Below are 15,147 nucleotides of genomic sequence, written 5' to 3'. Positions count from 1 at the left end.
ATCGGAATTTCGCTGTCGACATTCTTGGAATTTTGAAGGCATGGTTTGTTTTTGGTGATTGCGTGTTAGGATAGCTATGTTGCGTACATATGTCAGTTCAATTGTATGGTGTGCCACACCGAGGTCATTTGTCTGTGTTGGGCACATTCGTATTCAATGTTTTTATTGGGTTCATGTGTTTAAATCAGTGTGTGTGGTGCCACATTGGGGTCATTCATTTTAAATGGGTTGTTTCAGTTCAATGCAAAAAGTACAACAAGCCTTAGTGTACTTACCAATGTTGTGGCACCCAACAAACACCCTGAGCATGCCACGTGGCGAGCCATACTCCAAACCTCTAACACACGGGTTGTGGCAGGTGACCAACACCTATTCCAAAAACATAATACAACACCAAATAACACGGACACACGCGTAATCAACAATCTGGGTCTTTCGCGAATGTGGGCTTTATTCACAAGGATTTGCACAATTATATTCAAGCCGAGTGCAAAATAGAAATGAAGGATGGTGACGCGGAGTGTGCTTTGGCTTACTTATGTGCAAAAGCTGATGCTAACCCTTACTTCTTTTACAAGTATGACAAGGATCAAGAGAACCGGCTAGGCAAATTGTGTTGGGCAGATTCAAGGTTTCGCCTAGACTATGCTGCATTTGGTGACGTGTTGGTCTTTGATACGACTTATAAAACGAATGCATATAACAAACCTTTTGTTATTTTCGTCGGGGTCAATAACCATTTTGAAACCACCATATTTGCATGCAACTTGCTTGTTGATGAGACAATTGCAACATACACATGGGTTTTGCAGAAGTTGTTAGAAACCATGGATAACAAAAGACCAGTGTCAGTGTTGATAGATGGGGATATGGCCATGCGTGAGGCAATACAAAAAGTCTTTCCAAATGCCAAGCATCGTCTATGTAATTGGCATATGCACAGAAATGCCAAGCGAAATGTTCGAGTCGATGGATTTGAAGGACATTTGAAGCATCTCATGGATCTTGATGCGAATGAGGTTGTATTTGAGGAAGCTTGGAGTAAGATGGTCAGAAAATATGGCCTTCAAAATAACAAGTGGGTATCAGACACCTACAACAACAAAGGCATGTGGGCTCAGTCATATTTGCGTGGTCATTTTTTTGCTGGAATGAAGAGCAGTCAGCGTTGTGAGGGTATGCATGCTCTTTTCAATGAGTAACTCAAATGAAAATTGAAACTATTCGAATTTGTTAGATGTTTTGACATGGCCCTTTATCGATTACGGAACAAAGAAGCGGATGCCGAGGCAAAAACTGACAACAGTGATCCTTGTCTTACCACAACACTTCAGCCTCTAGAGAAACATGCAGCAACCATCTTTACTAGACGTTTGTTCTTAATGTTCCGTAATGAAATAATTGAGGAAGCATTGTTGATTTTTGATGGAAGGAAAGAGGAGTTCAATCATCGCATATACAAATTTTCAAAGTACACTGAATTTGGTTCCACACGGGAAGTGTCATACCATCCCGCAACTAGCATAATGAAATGTAGTTGCAAAAAGTTTGAGTTCTTTGGACTTCCTTGCAGCCACATGATTTCTGTGATGAAATGCGAACACATGACTGAAATTCTCCCAAGTTGTGTGATGCATCGTTGGACAAAGCAAACAAGAAAGGTTGGTGAACAACATTGCCAAGCCCAATTCTCTAGCACTCTCACACAGGAGACGCGTTTTAGGGTACTTTGCTCTTCTTTTACTGAAATGTGTTACTATGCCTCACAAACATCTGAAGGATTTGAAGAGGCTAGGAATGCATTTTTCACTATGACATGTCGGATGAAGCAGCTTTGCATGGCCAAGGGAACTAATGTTGATGAAGGAAAAAGTTCACTGCCGCCATTTGGGGTTGGGGATTCGAAAGTAGTGAACACGAAGGGGAATACTGGGGGATCCTACATGGCTAAACCTCGAAAGCCAAGGCGATGCCAGTGTTGCAGGTATACATTATATTGTGCTTTGTGTCTTAATTTTGTTATTGTGAGGTAGTGTTGACATTTTTGTTCTCTTTAATGATTGGTGATTTACTTGACAATGTAGGGTCGTCGGCCACACAAGGAGAACTTGCCCCCAAAACGATCATAAAACGGGACAAGTGGGTAGCAATTTGTTTGAGGAATAGGATGATTATGATCCAATTGGTACTCCCACCCCTTTTACACCGAAGCGTCCCAGGAATAATATTAGGCCATGTAAGACCCACCCTGTGAAGAGACGAATTTTTGTCACTAATGTGGATACGTCTCCAGTGCAGTTGAGCAAGGATGTTAATGACTTGCGTAGTTGTGATGCACAAGTCGTCCAAAATTCAGCGTTCGTTGATGCGGATACGTCTCTAGGTGATTACTTTTATGGCATCTTTTCAGTTCAAATTATGTTCATTTTGCTTACATTTGCTTTGCAAATTTTATGTGGCTGCTTAATTCTAATTTCTTGATATGCCAAGATAGATTTTAGCTAGAACATTTTGATTTCATAACTAATTATGATGTTTACAACTTGATTATGAAAATAAATAATTTACGAAAACAAAATGACAAAAGAGTGTGTAATGACCAATATATCAAAATTCAATTTGTTATGATTTGAATCATAAATTTCAAGTGAACAAACCTTAGCGACAATTTAATTTGTTTTTGCAGGTGTTGCTATGGGTAATAGTTGCTATGATCGAGCAGGTGATATTGGAGCTAAACTAAGATTTTTTTTTAAAAAAAAAATTGAGGACTTAAATTTGTTAGTATTTTGTATAAATACTCTTAAACGATGGTTGATGGATATTTGTTTTGTTGTATGGACTTAAATCTGTTAGTATTTTGATGGATATTTGTTTTGTATAAATTTCTAGCAAAGGCTATGAAGCCATTTTGTTTAGTGTTTTCGCACATTTTCGAAGCAAATGCGCAACAGCAAGTGCATATAGAAAATTGAATGCCATTATTCAATCGTCTTTTCCCATAAAATATTCTCTTGAAAATGGCCAAACCATCATTTTAGCTCTGACAATTCTTTGCACAGTAGCATTTGCCACCAAAACGTCAATTGGAACTAATTGGCAGCATGCCTTGTTATTGTCGACCTCTTGTTTACTTTTATCATCGATGTTCTATGATTCGAGAATTTTATTTTTTTCATCTTGAAGAGTTCAGTTGGTACACCCTTCTCAATCTAGGGTCTTGGCCTTTTACAGCAATGAAAAGGATAAAGAAAGGTGACAGGCCTTTTACATCTTTTAAAATTTTTATAAATATAAACTGAAAACTAAAAACGGAATAGTTACCAAACAGACCATAATATTGTAATCAAGTCACAAAGTTTTGTGATATAAAATAGAAAATACATAACTGCATCACTAATTGGCGTAACGAAATTGTTTAAAATTCTAGAAAATCACAAATGTCGTAACTAATTTCCAAAATTTCATAACATTAACCAAAAATTATGTAACTATCCACTAATTGGTGTAACAAAAACATCTAAATTTTTTAAATAATTTAATCACCAATTGGGATCTCTAATGATACAGATAAACACAGAATGTAATGACAATAATCAAATAATTTAATCCACGACTTATAGCCATGGAACAGAAAATGAGAGTTAGAGAAAATTAACCAATAGAGCGAAAGGAAAGGGAATATGAGTAAGAGAGACTGAACGGACTTGTCGTCTGTGAAAATAATGTCAAAGATGGTGTTGTTTCCGATAAGGAACATCGGAGATATCTACAGTGACAGTAAGGAATGAGAGAGATGTTTGATAGATGAAGAGAGCTGAGATAGCAAAACAGTACAACAAAATTGTAATATTCATTTTCAACAGTTCTATAAGATATGTACAAATTGATAAAATCATAACTACGGCCAAAGATTTGTATATGTATGAAAGTTTAGAGAGAATGAGAGTTTGAGAGACAAATTTGTTGTGAGAAATAAAATGTGAGAGGGGTGGTATTTATAGGACTTGGGAGGGAGGAGTTAATTTATATATATAAAAATAAAAAAAAATAAAATTGATTGTTGGTGGAATTAACGGTTATATGACCCTTTCAAATTGTTTTGATCTAAATTTTTGACCATTGCACTGACAATGGGGGCAAGGAGCCATTGGGGTCAGGTCGAGCTAGATGGGAAAGAAAATTTTGGGGCGATCTCACGGGATGGGTCACACTCCATAACACACCAGGGTCGGGTCGGGCTCTAGAACACATAGCTCAGGGTCTTAGGTTGGGTTTAGACTCAAGCCTAGTTAGGCCTACCCAGGGCACGAGCGGACTTGGGGTGTGCCGCGAGCTCATGGGCTAAATTTATACCCCTATATGTGGGTAGTGGTTCTGAGATATATGATCAGTAGTTATGATATATGTGATATTGATTATGAAACAAAGGGTGCTAGTTATGAGATGTGGTTATAATATATGTGGGTAAAGGTAATGAGATATATGATTAGTGATTACGAGATATGTGATTTTGGTTATGAGCAGAGTGGTATAGTTATAAGTCAAAAGGTGTTTGGTTATGAGATATGTGATTAGTAGTTATGATATATGTGATGTTGGTTATGAGATATGTGGGTAATGGTTATGAGTAAAGTGGTGTTAAAGGGTGTTTGGTTATGCTATATGTGTTAGTGGTTATGAGATATGTGGGTAATGGTTATGAGCAAAGTGGTGTCAAATGGTGTTTGGTTATGCTATATGTGTTAGTGGTTATGAGATATGTGGCTAATGGTTACGAGCAAAGTGGTGTCAAAGGGTATTTGGTTATGCTATACGTGTTAGTGGTTATGAGATATGTGGGTAATAGTTATGAGCAAAGTGGTGTCAAAAGGTGTTTGGTTATGCTATATGTGTTAGTGGTTATGAGATATGTGGGTAATGGTTATGAGTGGTTATGAGATATGTGGGTAATAGTTATGAGCAAAGTGGTGTCAAAAGGTGTTTGGTTATGCTATATGTGTTAGTGGTTATGAGATATGTGGGTAATGGTTATGAGTAAAGTGGTGCCAAAGGATGTTTGGTTATGGTATATGTGTTAGTGGTTATGAGATATGTGGATAATGGTTATGAGTGGTTATGAGATATGTGGGTAATGGTTATGAGCAAAGTGGTGTCAAAGGGTGTTTGGTTATGCTATATGTGTTAGTGGTTATGAGATATGTGGGTAATGGTTATGAGTGGTTATGAGATATGTGGGTAATGGTTATGAGTAAAGTGGTGTCAAAGGGTGTTTGGTTATACTATATGTGTTAGTGGTTATGAGATATGTGGGTAATGGTTATGAGCAAAGTGGTGTCAAAGGGTATTTGGTTATGCTACATGTGTTAGTGGTTATGAGATATGTGGGTAATAGTTATGAGTGGTTATGAGATATGTGAGTAATGGTTATGAGCAAAGTGGTGTCAAAGGGTATTTGGTTGTGCTATATGTGTTAGTAGTTATGAGATATGTGGGTAATAGTTATGAGCAAAGTGGTGTCAAAGGGTATTTGGTTATGCTATATGTGTTAGTGGTTATGAGATATGTGGGTAATGGTTATGAGCAAAGTGGTGTCAAAGGGTGTGGTTATGCTATATGTATTAATGGTTATGAGTTATGAGATATTGGTTATGTGACTAGTGGTTGTGAGATATGTGATGTTGGTTATTAGATATGTGACTAGTAGTTATGAGATATGTGATGTTGGTTATGATCAAAGTGATGTGGTTATGAGCAAAAAGGTGTTAATTATAAGATATGTGATTAGTGGTTATGAAATATGTGATATTGGTCATGACAAAAAGGTGTTGGTTACGAGATATGTAACTAGTGGTTATGAGATATGTGATGTTGGTTATGACTCAAAGGGATTGGTTATGAGATGTGGTTATGATGTATGTGGGTAGTAGTTATGAGATGTGTGATTAGTGGTTATGAGATATGTGATATTAGTTATGACAAAAAGGTGTTGGTTATGAGATATGTGACTAGTGGTTATGAGATATGTGATGTTGGTTATGACTCAAAGGGATTGGTTATGAGATGTGGTTATGAGATATGCGATCAATAGTTATGAGATATGTGATAGTTGTTATGATCAAAGTGGTGTTGGTTATGAGATATGTGATTATGATTATGAAATATGTGATGTTAGTTATGACTAAAATGGTGTTGGTTATGAGATGTGGTTATGAAATATGTGATATTAGTTATGAACAAAATGGTGTTGGTTATGAGATGTAGTTATAGCTAAGTTATGATCAATTTGATTATAGTTATGAAGAAATATGATTTTAGCTCATAACTATAAAAAGTGACCTGTTTAGCAGGTCACTTTTAATGACCTGGTTATGAAGTAATATGGTATAAGTAAATAATTGAATATAACTAAGTTATGAGTTAATATGGTGATAGTTATGACTAATATGGTATAGGTTATGATATAAAATCATATAAGTTCATAACTAAATGTATGGTACACCTAAATGTACCATAGCATCATCCCTCGAAAGGAAGCTAATGGCAGAGGAGAAGATGATGGAAAGAAGACCAGCTATGTTTCGACGACTCTCTATTGTTCCGTTCAATCGAAAAATGGGTCTAAGCTAAATAAGATTACTAGTCAATTGCAAGAAATTGCTGCGAAAGGAAAAGAATTTGGTTTAGATAAAACAAACTTGTTGGCAAGATGTCTACAAACATATGTCCAATATCACCAAGTACATGTTTGAGGGAGCGTCACATTCATGGCAGAGATGAAGACATCAAGAAAATTGTCGAATTGCTACTTGAGGATGCACCTACTGCAAAAAAGTTTGATGTAACTCCTATTGTAGGCATGGGTGGGATTGGCAAGACTACACTTGCTCAGCACATCTACAATCACAACCAAGTGGAAAAGCATTTCAATCTGAAAGCATGGGCTTTGTGTTTCTGATGAATTCGACGTTCTGAGAATAACAAAGTTAATTCTCGAGTCGTTCACTCATCGTTCATGTAATTTGGGCAGCTTAAATGACGTTCAAGTTCAACTTAAACACACACTGGAAGAAATTTTTTTTTGCTTGTCCTAGATGATGTGTGGGATTATGGATATGATGGGTGGAATTTGCTACGATCGCCATTTGGAACTGGAGCACCTGGAAGTAAAATTATTGTGACAACACGAAACACAAATGTTGCATTATCATATGATAGTTGTTGTTTAATCTTTTACCAACATGCATTTGAGAATAGAGATATCACGGAATACCCAGAATTGGAATCAATTGGTAAGAAAATTGTTGTGAATAGGTGCTGAGGCTTGCCATTGGCAGCCAAGGCCCTTGGCAGCTTACTACATTGTAAACAGGAAGAACATGAATGGAAAGAGATACTAAACAGAAATATATGGAATGAGGAAAGTGGCATTCTCCCAGCATTGAAATTGAGTTACCTTCATCTCCCTTCTCATTTAAAGGGGTGCTTTTCCTACCGCGCAATTATCCCAAAGGACTACGAATTTGGGAAGGAGGAATCTTGCTATGGATGGCTGAAGGTTTAATTGAATAATCAAATGGTCAAGAGCAAATGGAAGACTTAGGTCGCAAGAATTTTCAAGAATTGGTATCAACGTCATATTTTCAATCCTCAAGTGATTACGATTTCCTATTCATTATGCATGACCTCATCAATGATTTAGTTCAATGGTTTTTCAGTATTTGTTCCCCCTTTCAAATTTCCAAGATGAGAACTATTGAGTGGTTCCATTTTTGTATTGAAATGCTAATTTTTATTTTTATTTTTGTTCTAGAGAGGACAACTATTGAGTGACTCATTTACTTAAACCAAGTTTTGATTCTGTATTCAGTTTAGTAGATGTTCGTAGCGCAAAATGCTAGTTTGGACCTTGGAACATAATACTTGCAAAAATAAAATAAAAAAACTATGGAGTCAAGTATAAAATTGTCTAGGGGAAAAAGGCAGAAATACATATATCATGTATGTGGACATACGTACATGTCTACGCCATACATATTGTCAAAGCCTTAAACTCATTTATCTAATCTAATTTCATTCCATTACTGTCGTATAGGCTGAGAATATTATTCCTCATTTATGGCTATCAACTTGTGGGATGATTCTTCCGCAAAATAGAGATTGATATAATGCTGAAGGGCCTCATGTTCATTATGGCTATATGGCGAGCTCAATCACTCTCAAGCTGAAGTTAGAACAGTTTGTTTAAATCTCAAAAACCAGACTGAGTCTTTTAATTTTAGGACTCATTTCTCAACACTTGAGAATGTGTAACTATTCGAATTTTCAAAAATTTGAAGAATCTGCTTGATATTCCCATGTCTCATCCAAAAACTAAAGAATTTGGAAAGTTTTTCTCAATTCAATGCCAGGCATCAAAGTAACAACAGGAGGACAATGATCTGAACCTATAGGGGCCAAGAAATCATCTTCGATTTCTTTGAGAGTATCTTCATCCCAAGGGGGGATACAAAACAGGACTTCATATTATTATCCAGAAATTCAACTGTGCAAGTAATAATTGTTCAGAGGTTTGCAACTTTGAAACTTTTAAGTTGTGTTTGGATAAAGGATTTAAGGAGGTATTTGTGGAAGGGAAGTAAAAGGAAACAGTGTAAGAGTATCTCTTTCTTTCTCATTTTATTCTCATTTATGAATTTCCAAACTTCTCTCTGTTTATTGTTTTCAAATCAGGTATGGGTATTCTTGACAGGTCTTTTAGTTGTAAGCTTGGTTCATTAATTAGCATCATTTAATTAAACTATTTCCTAAGCATTTCTATAATGTTTTCTCAATTTGGAAAGCATTTATTAATATGCATCATTCCCCTTCTAATCTGCCTTAAAGCTAATCATTTTGTTCACATTGTTTAATTAACCTATAGGTCCTAATAAATATCATCAATGTGACAAAATGAGAGGCCTACCTAATAGCACCTTGCGTTTGACAATCCCTTTTCTTTGAAATTTCTTCGAAAACAGTGTCGGAGCATTCCCCAATATCCATCTTTTCCTCGATTTCAATTTTTTATTTTTATTTTATTTTCTAAGTAATAATGACCCACTCTTCCTTTTCAGGATTTTCATTTGTTGATTTCATTTTCCACTACTTTTCATTTTATTTCCCACAAAGCATTTCATTTCGTTATGTCCAAACAATTTGCATTTAGTGTATCCAATGGGTTTCCAAGGATATTTGATTGATTTAACCCAAGTATCAACACTGGAAAACTACAACTTTATTTTCTCTGGAAACATAAAATAAAACCCACCTCAATTGCAGATTCTCGGAAAGATCCACATATAGTGGCAACCTATGAATCTGTTTTGGAAATTTATTCTGTTTCTTCTGTTAATTCTGCTGGTGAGATACATATAGCTTTGAGAAACTCTCAATATTTGGATTCTAATAAGCTCCACAAAATCTATATGCTATGACTAATTTCTTCCCTTGATCCGAACTTGCCCATATCTGGTCATCACCACAACAAATTTACGTATTAGAGAGAAAAAAATTAGGGACAAATTATCTTAGTTGCCAAAAGTGTCATTGTTGTATTTTTAGCAACGAAATTGAAAATTTCATAATGAATTACTATGCTTTTGGAATTTTTGTCACAAAAAGAAACCTTTTCGTACGAATTTATTTTTGTCCCTGAATATACTTTTATAACTGACATTTTAAAAAGGTACACATTTGCTTTTGGTCAAAACTTACAGTCTTCAGCTACTACACATTTGCAGAGCTTCTTCAAACTGTTTGTTTGTTTTATCTCTGTATTGCTTTGTTTTTGAAGAGTTTCTGGCTTTTCATATCCTTCATAATTCCGAAGTTGTTTGAAGGGCTGTGGCTCACCCTTTATGGGTCGAGGGCTTCCGTTTAATCTGAACAATCTTGGGTTTGGAGCACTTTGGTTTTCGCCATCTTCTCCATTCGAGTTCTTCGCTTCAAGGTAGGGATTTCCTACTCCATCCTATAAGTTTTTTCCTAAGTTTTGGTATTTTGATATGTTGGGAGTACTTTGGTAATTTTGGGAAAAACCCTAGTTGTATTAATAAATTAATTTGTATAATTAATTTAAGGAAATTGGGGAAATTGGTTAAATGCATGAAATTGAGGAATTCATTGATTAAATGGTGTAGTTGGATAATTAAAATCACTCGCCTATTGAATTGTTGATATATTTATTTCCAGTCTAGAAATAACTGTTTTGGGCTATCGGTGGAGGATAGTCGTGTTTGTTGTAGACATTGCATGTGGATTAGGAATAACTGAAACTAATCACATTGGTTAAGTCAATAATTTTGACTATTGCATTAATACAGAAAATACGTGTATTGATTGAGCATTGCATTTGCATATATATTGTTTTGTGTGGGAGGAGATAGGGGATGTACTCCACGGTTTAGGGGAAGATAGGGGATGGACCTCTAAACCGGATTTTGTTTGGGAGGAGATAGGGGATGGACTCCATTAGCATCACTTTTATGTGTGCTTATTTATATTGAAGTGTTTTATTTGATACAGCACTAAAATGTGTATCAAACTGGAAGTATGAAGTGTTTGATTTGAGCCTGAGTCTCATCTGTTTGTTGACATTGGAAGAATGTGAATATAATATATATAGTTCACTGTTGTAAGTTTGGCCAGGTTCTGAGCCATATTGATAAAGTTGGAAAGTAAAACGTGTCTTAGACAATATTGTCATGAGACGGTAAGATGATGTAATTGATTATCTTGGTTAACCATCTATTGAATGCTAATGCTTTATTCAATGCTTATATTTGGTTTAGTATTTTTCTACTGGGCTGCGGCTCACCCTTTATGGGAACATCATTTTCAGGTTCAGGTGATAAGCTACCTCCAAGGACTTAGCTTGGAAGGATTTAGCTTTTGGATTCTGAAGACCATCTTTAGTTATTTTTTTTTATTTGATATATAATCAAGCCTAGGGCTTTATTTGTATTTGAGTTAGAACTCATATTTTGTGTCCAAGTGTTGGCTTGGAAAAAATGTAAGCCCGTAGGGCATTTAATTTGGTATTACATGTAATGTTTTTATTTAATAATACTCTGATGAATGGGATAATGAATTGTTTTCTTTTAATATTGCATGTCAATGATGTATATATAATGGGTTTATTTTGAGGGCGTTACACTAAAGTTTGTTCCATTATTAATGAAAGCACTGATGTTTGAAATGCAATGAAGCTCTCATCACATAGTGCTTTTTGGATTTTGAAGCTGAGTTTATATGTAAAATCCCTTTTTTTCCCAAGGGTCACTGATGACAAGCTGGTTTGGCACTTCACTAAAAATGGCATTCTTTTTTCTATTAATCGACATATCATTTGGAGGTGGATTTGCAAAGAAGAGAAAAATGGGTCAGTTCTTCCGATGGGGCGAGTTTTGAAAGGGCATTTTGGAAGAAGATTTGGCTACAGAAAGTTCTGAATAAAGTGAAAATCTTTGGATGGAAAATCTGTTTGAATAAACTTCATGTTCAGTGAAACTTGAGTAGGTGATTAGTGCTGTTTTTGGTGGTTTGAGTTAGCTTACAATGTGATTGACAATGTTAGCATTGTAGTCATTCACTTCCACACCTAACACAATTTGTGGATCAATGCAGTTCTAGGCCCTTTTTAAGTCTCTTGACACAACACATTTTCATTTGTAGCTCTGCTTAGGTGGTTGATTCATTAGAATTTAACTTTCTTCTTGTCTGTGCCACAGGGGCCTAATTGAATGTTCACATGGTATTTACTTTTCAAAAGCATTCTTGAGAGAGAGTATGTTTTGTTACTTCCTCACATAAATGATGTAGAAGCACAATCACTTGAACAAAGTTCTGATCCTGTATTCAATTTAGTTATGTTCTGAGGCAAAATGCTAGTTTGGCACATGGAACATAATACCTGCTCAAAAAAATAAAAAATAAAAAATTCTATTGAGTCAAGTATAAAATTGGCTAAAGGAAAAAGATGAAATACGTATACGTGGACATACATAATATATCTATACCACATATATATATGTGTGTGTGTGTATTCAAAGCCTTAATCTCATTTATCTATTCTAATTTCTTCCCATTATTGTCATAATGGCTGATAGTATTATTCCTCATTCTATGGCTGTCAACTTTAATCTTATTCTAGCATTGTAGTTGTGGAATGATTCTTTTGCAACAAACAAATTAATATAATGTTGAAGGGCCTCTTGTTTTTTTATGGTTATATGGAGAGTTAAAAGACGTGGATCTAATTTAGTTTCTCTTTTGCTTCTAATGACTCTCAAACTGAAGTTAGAGTAGTGTTTTTTGTTCACTTTTCTTCGTACAAACTCAAGTCTTTTAATTTTAAACCCATTCTCAATACTCAGAGAACCTGATACTTGTTGAATTTTGAAAAATCTCCTTGATGTATCCATGCTTCATCCAAAAATTCAAGAATTTGAAAATTTTCTCAATTTAATTTTGGGTATTTAAAGTGATAACTGGAAACATTAGAACAATGATAGTTAAAAACATGAACCCATTGGGTATTATTAACTAATACTCTATCTAACTTGCTGGTTTTTTTTTCCTTTTTCTTGTTTTTTAGTCCAAGTGAACCAAACTTTGGCATTAAGGTCTTCCACAAGTAGTTCAACAAGGCAACCATTGAACTCATGTATTGCAGCTCATCAAGATTGCTAGTTCTAGTGTTTCACTTCGAAACTTTCAAGGCTATGTTTAGATTAAGAATTCTGGGATTATGGAGGGGGAGAAAAATAGATAGGGAAGTGAAAAAATTTAGACTGTGTTAGGTGTGAGTTTCAAATCAAGTTTCCACCCTCATATTTGAATGCTATGTTTGGTTTGAGTTTTCAAATTTTGATTCCAAATCAATTTCAAAACACATTTTGAAAACACGTTTGGTAAACTAGACAATTTTTGAATTTTTGGTCTACCCGGCAGTCTGGCCGCTTGACCGGAACAATACTCTCTTTTTTCTTTTTCTTTTTTTTTGCAATTGTCAATCGCCACCTGTTATTTGGAAAATATATATATATATATATATTTGTTTTTGATATTTTTTAAATATACAAATTATTTTTTTAGACCAAAATGACAAATTATTTTTTGGAATTAAATTTTAAAAAGAGTTTGGTTATGAGTTTTGAATAGAATTTTCAATAGAGTTTTGAGTTGTGTGTTTGGTTATGAGTTATAAGTTTTTAAATTAAGGTTTGAAAACTCTTTTTAAAACTCATAACCAAACAACTTTTCTCATTTCATAAGTCATATCAAAAATTCAAAACTCAATTCAACACTCTTTTCAAAACTCATAGCCAAACAAATTTTCTCTTCTCAAATCATAATTCCAAAACTCACAAACTCAAAATACAACTCTATTCTCAAATCATAATTCTAAAACTCTGCCAAACGCTACCTTAGCTTCTATTTCATACATATTTTCCCTTCTTTTTTTCCTTCCTTCCACAAATCCCCCGCAAATCCTTGATCCAAACGCATGCTAAGAATATCCTCATCCCAAGTGAGGCATGAATCATGTCATGTCGTGTCGTGTCATCATGGGTTCATGTCCAAAACACCCAACACTAACATGATCCATTTAATTAAGCGTGTCAAATATCATGACACTAACCTAACCTACTTGTGATCATATCAATTTGAACGTGACACGGCTAACATGGTTAGCATTAGAATTTATTTTAGATTATAAACAGTTTGTGCAACCTAAATCAAGCAAACTTGTTTCAAATCACATATAAGGGTAACTTATATAAACATTAACACCCACAACATAATATATAGAAGAAAATACATTAAAGTGTGAATAACTTAAAGTAATTGCACTTATATGGAGATGCAAGTTGGAGCAATGTGAGAGGTGTATCCCATGCCACATATTCCACATGCAGCTCGTCATGTGTCACTTTCATTGATTTTGTATGCTTGTAAGGTGAGTGTGGGGGGAGCCATCGCATTTGTCTTGAGTTATGCGGTTTATGCATTTGTTGTTGCTGCGAATGAGATTTTGAAGAAACATGCTCGGAGGTTGAAATTGGATGTTGTTACGTTGTTGCTTCCTGTCAAAGGAAGTGTGTTCTCTCAATGGAACCAAGAGGGTGACTCTATCTATAGTACTTTGCTTGACATGGACACAAAAAGTGATACAATCATATCCCATAGTGCATTGCCTCAGTAGATGTGGGCATCAAATGTCGCAATATATTCAAATCAGTTAACTAAGGTGTCTGATAATGAGAGTCCTGTGTGGGGCTGGACTGATGATGGCATAGAAACTGAGCACTCGTTATTCTCCTATTCTAAACTATGTTTGATAATGGAGTTGCCTTTAACAGTGCCATGCTGGTTGACAATTCCTCTAGTTGAGGAGGAATCTTGATCAAAAGTCTCTACGTTGTAGGCAGTGCTTCACTTGCTCCCATTCTTTTGGCATTTCTCTAGAGTACTCAAGACTGTGGGTTCTGAAAGCAGAAAGGTTTCTTATACGCTTGGTGTTTCTATTGGTTGTGCACTAGGTGTTCTTGCATTTTGGTACACTAGATCACATCGTCCACCTCAAAAGTTTTTACTTCCATTGGTTTTGGATGGATTTTTGATAAGTATCGTTTGGTTCTACATGATTGCAAACGAGCTTGTTGCTTTGTTGGTAGGATTGGGTGTAATTCTAGGGGTTAATCCATCAATCCTTGGATTAAATTTATTGGCATGGGGTAACTCGATGGGTGATTTAGTGTCAAATGTTGCACTGGCAATCAATGGTGGGGATGGTGTGTAGATCACCTTGTCTAGATGCTATGCAAGTCTAGTGTTCAACTCACTTATTGGTTTGAGGATCTCTCAATGCTGCTTGAATCCTGGTCAGAGAAACCTGGCTTGTACATTGTTCCACAAGACAGAAGCCTCTTCTATACTATGGGATTTCTCATCTCAGGACCTATTTGGCCACTTGTTTTACTAAGGAATGATATGCGTCCTACTAGGAGGCTTGGAGTCGGTAGCATTGCTCTCTACTTGATATTTCTCTCTGTTAGGGTAATCAGTGCCACGGGAATCATATCATTGGCTGGTCTAAGTTGA

At 35.5% G+C, this 15,147-nt stretch overlaps 2 protein-coding genes and 1 pseudogene across 2 annotated transcripts; all 3 read left to right on the top strand.

The window, feature by feature from the left end:
- Positions 1 to 500: 500 nt before the first annotated feature.
- Positions 501 to 1,202, top strand: LOC145816453 (protein FAR1-RELATED SEQUENCE 5-like). The gene has a single exon (XM_082912553.1). The coding sequence runs from the start codon at positions 501 to 503 to the stop codon at positions 1,200 to 1,202; it is 702 nt and encodes a 233-aa protein (XP_082768679.1).
- A 45-nt stretch (positions 1,203 to 1,247) lies between these two features.
- On the top strand, positions 1,248 to 2,166 carry LOC145816438 (protein FAR1-RELATED SEQUENCE 9-like). The gene is made up of 2 exons (XM_082912552.1): positions 1,248 to 1,984; positions 2,085 to 2,166. Exons 1-2 carry the CDS (start codon positions 1,248 to 1,250, stop codon positions 2,164 to 2,166), a joined length of 819 nt encoding a protein of 272 aa, XP_082768678.1.
- An 11,773-nt stretch (positions 2,167 to 13,939) lies between these two features.
- LOC145816422 (cation/calcium exchanger 4 pseudogene) lies at positions 13,940 to 15,147 on the top strand (annotated as a pseudogene).

This window comes from Camellia sinensis, chromosome 2 (genome assembly GCF_055761805.1).
Source record: "Camellia sinensis isolate YWXY chromosome 2, ASM5576180v1, whole genome shotgun sequence".
Lineage (NCBI taxonomy): Eukaryota > Viridiplantae > Streptophyta > Magnoliopsida > Ericales > Theaceae > Camellia > Camellia sinensis.
Note: the sequence above shows the minus strand (reverse complement) of the source record. Positions and strands in the feature narration are given on the sequence as shown.

What these genes read in the sequence shown, in the direction of transcription:
- LOC145816453 (XM_082912553.1), top strand. Translation starts at nt 501, where the DNA reads ATGAAGGATGGTGACGCGGAGTGTGCTTTGGCTTACTTATGTGCAAAA.
- LOC145816438 (XM_082912552.1), top strand. Translation starts at nt 1,248, where the DNA reads ATGGCCCTTTATCGATTACGGAACAAAGAAGCGGATGCCGAGGCAAAA. An exon ending in AGGCGATGCCAGTGTTGCAG is followed by an intron (nt 1,985 to 2,084) that starts GTATACATTATA and finishes TTGACAATGTAG; the next exon opens with GGTCGTCGGCCACACAAGGA.